The 4,669-nt window shown below is 53.4% G+C and overlaps 1 protein-coding gene and 1 pseudogene across 1 annotated transcript; one reads left to right on the top strand and one right to left on the bottom strand.

Moving 5' to 3' along the window:
* Nucleotides 1-695: 695 nt before the first annotated feature.
* Nucleotides 696-1,713, bottom strand: LOC120688932 (annotated as a pseudogene).
* A 663-nt stretch (nt 1,714-2,376) lies between these two features.
* On the top strand, nt 2,377-3,207 carry LOC120688931 (BTB/POZ and MATH domain-containing protein 2-like). Its single transcript, XM_039971277.1, has one exon. The coding sequence runs from the start codon at nt 2,377-2,379 to the stop codon at nt 3,205-3,207; it is 831 nt and encodes a 276-aa protein (XP_039827211.1).
* The last annotated feature ends 1,462 nt before the right edge of the window (nt 3,208-4,669 follow it).

The raw sequence follows: 4,669 nt of genomic DNA, 5'->3' as shown, positions 1-4,669 counted from the left end.
AAACCAAGAACTGGTCGATTCCAATCGATGAATAGAAGACCCAAAAAAGGATCCCAAACCACCAACCCGGCTCAAGTTGGTGTAGAACATACCTCACAAGAGCTTCACCAGGAACTGCGTCGTCACCGCCACAACCGCCGGAGGAGCCTCGGAGGGACAAAAGCGCCGGTAGATGGCACATCACGGCCACCAACCGGAAAGCAAACTACCACCAGCGGAGCCGGCAGCAGGAACCCTAATCTATTGAGAAAACTAAAACTAGTAGAAAACTACCTATAAACAGGACCGCGCCCGCTTCTCAAGCCGATTCCCAGCTCTTCAACGCCGGCGAGGCCGTCGGAGAGGAGGAATCGGCGAGGAACGGGCGCGGGATCATGAATCGCCCGACTCCGCCGCTCTGAACTGTAGATGGGGAATATAAGAGTCGAGAGAGAAGCAAATTACTCTCAGCTAATATTCCAAACAGCTCTATCCTACTGAGGCCTGGCCCATCCGAGCGAGCTCAACACATTTTTTTCTCTCTCCGTCCTTTCGTGAGTCTTTGACATGTATGCCGTTAAGAAAGTTCGTCGCGCCGCGTATGCCACTGAAAAGTTGAGTGGATCGTTTGTGCCATCGCGCGAATTTCTTTTGACATGTGTGCCACTTTTGATGGATGGAGACTTAACGGAGGCTAACGGAGGTACAAAATGACCCTAATGCCCTTCTGCTTTTCTGGAGAGGTCCGGCCCTACTCCACGGGAGCTGATGAACGGAGGTGCTGGCGGCGGCGGATCGCCCTCGTTGTTCCTGCACTCGGAGATCTGGTCGTCATCGCTGCTGTCAACAAGGCCCAGCACTGTGCGCAGCCCCTTCTGTGCCATGTCCTCGTGAACGCCGGGCCTCCCCCGCTCGGCGATGAGCATCAGCGGCCGGTCCGCGTCGGTCGCTCTGGCGAGCCCCCGGAACCACGGCGCCCGCGTCCATCAGTGCGGCGCGGCCCTCCGCACAGGCGGCCATGTTGCAGAGCACCATGAGCGCCAACCTGCAGATGGGCGCCGGCTCGGCGATGTCGAACGCGACGGAGAGCAGGTCCTGGACGCGCCCGAGGCGTGCGGCAGCTGGCGCGGCCCCCGCGTTTGTGGCTGCAGCCTGCAGGCGCGGCCCCCCGCGGCGGCTGCCGCAGCCCCACGCACCTGCGGCAGCGGGCGACCCCGGGCGCTGCCCCCCGCGGCGCGCGGCCTGCGGGCGCGCCTCCCCGTGGCGGCGGGCGGCCCCACGCGCGGCCCCACGCGCGGCTCCCGGCGGCGCGCGGCCTGTGGGCGCGCCTCCCCGCGGCTCTGGGCGGCCCGTGCGCGGCCTCGGGTGCGGCTCCCCGCGGCACGGGCGCTGAAAGTGGCCGACGGCTCCCCGCGGCGCGGGCACTGAAAGTGGCCTGGGTGCACACGCGAGAGAGGAGAGCGAGAGAGAGAGAGAGGAAGAAGCGCGGCGGCGGGGCGGGGCGCCCTGGCGTAGCCGGCGCGCCCTCGCGGTGGCGGCGCGACCTGGCGGTGGCGGCGCGACCTGGCGGCGGCGGTACGACCGGGCGGCGGCGGCGCGACCTGGCGGCGGTGCGCCCTGGCGTAGGCGGCGCGCCCTCGCGACGGCGGCAGCAGATCGGGAGGAGGGCGGCGGCGGCGCTCGAACGAGCGGCTCGGTGGGAGGGAACACGGGCGAACAGAATCCAGCGCCCATGTTTACTATACACCAAGGGGCATAATGGTCATTTGCCTTGGTGGGTCCCACTTGTAAGGGCTCTAACTCTATTAAATTCTAACAGAATATGGATGGAATGGCACATATGTCAAAAGAAATTCGCACGATAGCACAGATGATCCACTCAATTTTTCAATAACATACACGATACGCGGCACGACGAACTTTCTTAATGCAATACATACGTGTCAAAGACTCTCCTTTCGTTCGCCCTCGTCGAGTTGCCGACCCCCAACCCGAAAACCCTCGTTACAACGTACCCCCCCCCCCCCCCCCCCCCCCCCCCCCCCACCGCCCCCGCCCCGCGCGCGCGAAAACCCTCGCTGCCGGCTGCCACTCCACCTCTCGCATCGCATCCCGTCGCCATGACGACTCCAGTATGCGCCGCCCTAGATGCCAACAGTTCCCTCTCCGCCTCGGCTATCGTTGCCGACGCCGTCACTGGCAGCCATCTGCTACACGTCGAGGGCTACTCGCGCACCAAGGGGATTCCCAATGGCAAGTGCATCAGATGATCTCGCCCTTTCAAGGTTGGAGGCTGCTCCTGGTGCATCTCGTACTATCCTAATGGCCGCCCCAACTACGCTGAGTTCTTATCCATCTTTCTCACACTCGAGACTGTCGCCCAGCCCGTGAAGGCGCATGTCCAGTTCAGCCTGCTCAATCAGGCCAGCAGACCAGGGCCTTCGCACACCCGAACCATCTTCACCTCCGAGTATACCGACCGTGCCTCCGGGTATATACGGCTTTGATGAATTCATCGAGAGGGAGTTCTTAGAGAAATCGGAGTACCTCAAGGACGACAGCATCAAGATCAAGTGCGACGTCTTTATTTCCATGGAGATCCATACGGAGGACAGGACTGCTGCACCTCCATTCGTCGTGGTCCCGCCGTCTGACATGCACATGCATTTCAGTAACCTCCTTGCAACCGAAGATGGTGCCGATGTCAAATTCGAAGTTGATGGGGAGACATTCAGAGCACACAGATACATTCTTGCCGCGCGTTCCCCTGTCTTCAAGGCCGAGCTTTTGGGAGCGATGAGAGAGAGCACTGGGGATTCTATACAGATTGATGATATGTTAGTTCAGGTGTTCAAGACCTTTCTACACTTCATCTACAACGACTCGCTGCCAGAGATGGATGAGCAAGAAGAGGCTCTGATGGCTCAGCATTTGCTGGAAGCAGCGGACTGGTATGACATGCAGAGGCTCAAGCTGATTTGTGAGGATAAGTTGTGCAACCACCTAGAAGTGAGCACCGTCGCAACCACACTTGCGTTGGCCGAACAGCACAACTGCCAGGGACTGAAGGAGGCTTGCATTGAGTTCCTGATATCTCCTGATGCACTGGAAGCTGTCTTGGCAACCGAAGGCTTTGAGCATCTAACTAAAAGCCGTCCAGCTCTTGTGAAAGAGTTAATGTCCAAGCTTGGTACCCGTTTGTACAAGAGAAGAAAGTTAAAAGCATGAGCCTAAATGTTTTTTGCAGTCACCATTGGAACTATCCAGAAACACGTTAGCGGATAAGCCTCTATCAAGTACTAGTTTAGTTTGTTATATGTGTAGCCTGATCCTCAGAAGTATGCGATTTATCTCTGCTTGTTTTTTGTTCGGTAGTGGTATCCTTAGAGAGTTCTAGCTGCGATGTAAGGAACAATTAGTCCAATACCATATGCAGTTATTAAGTTATAATCCTGTATAGTACCGTCGAAATACCGTATAATCAATTGATCTTTCGTACCATGCTGGAAGCCAATTCAATTTCAGGTTGCACTGAGATTAATTCTACTTTTTAGCTGCTTGAATGCATCGGCTCATTGCAAATGTTCATAGAGTCTTAGGGAGGACTAGGAACTATTTTGCGCCACAGCTGATGGACTTTGTATGAAAGATCTGGAAAGTTATTCAGACTTGCTTGAAGTGACAGTTATGCACAGGTTAGTTGAATTGCTCTATGATCCTAGCACCTGTTCATGTCCTGAAGTATTATTAGTATCTCTAGCAAATAAATGCATAGGATGCTAGTGTTTTTGTAGGTCCACGGTGGATCATGAATCTTTTGCTACTTGTTATTTGCATGAACAGATGGAGTCTTTTGATAAGGAAGATTGCGCCAATTTGGGAATGCCACAATTTGCCTGTGCTAAACGCATATAAAGCCAATTATCCCTGACATCTTGTCTCCAGCACACACTTCTCAGCTATCAAATTTGTTGCAGAATATATTTAAACATGTATTAGCCATGAAACATGTTAACACTCGGATGCAGCTATCAATTTGATATTTGTTTTTGTGTTGTTTACATCATCATTGTTTGGTTTCACAATTCGAGCAGCCCATGTACATGAATTATATTTTCTTGCGCTTACTTTGAGCATCTGACTAAAAAGCTGCCATGCTCATGTAAAGGAGTTAGCAACAAGGCTTGCTACCTGTTTGCACAAGAGAAAAAAAATGAAGGTTTCATTAGTGATAGTTGCAACATACAGGAAGAATTAGTAGCTAAGCTCTCAATTTGTCACGTCCATAATAATCCAAGACTTCAAGTAGTTATATATGTAGTCCTGTCCTCAAAAGCACACAAGATACCTCTGCCTTTTTTTGGTTGGTAGTCCTCAAAGTTTCTGGTGAGACATTCAGGGTGCACAGATACATTCTTGCAGCACATTCTTTGGTCTTGAGCGAGCTTTTGGGAGCGATGTGAGAGCACCACCGCAGGAGATTGCATACAGATTGACATATGATAGTTCGGGTGTTCAAGGCTAAAAGACCAGATCGGGTGTTCTAGCCTAGGAGGGGGAGGGAGTGAATTAGACAACTTAAAACTTAGACCTATGGTTTCAACTAAATTGCACAATATTAAACTAAAATATGCTATCTATATATGCAACTAAGATTGTTCTAGTATGAAACCCCTATCCCAAAAGAGTT

The sequence above is a fragment of the Panicum virgatum genome, chromosome 9N, assembly GCF_016808335.1.
Source record: "Panicum virgatum strain AP13 chromosome 9N, P.virgatum_v5, whole genome shotgun sequence".
Classification (NCBI taxonomy): domain Eukaryota; kingdom Viridiplantae; phylum Streptophyta; class Magnoliopsida; order Poales; family Poaceae; genus Panicum; species Panicum virgatum.
This window is presented reverse-complemented; position numbering and strand designations above follow the sequence as displayed.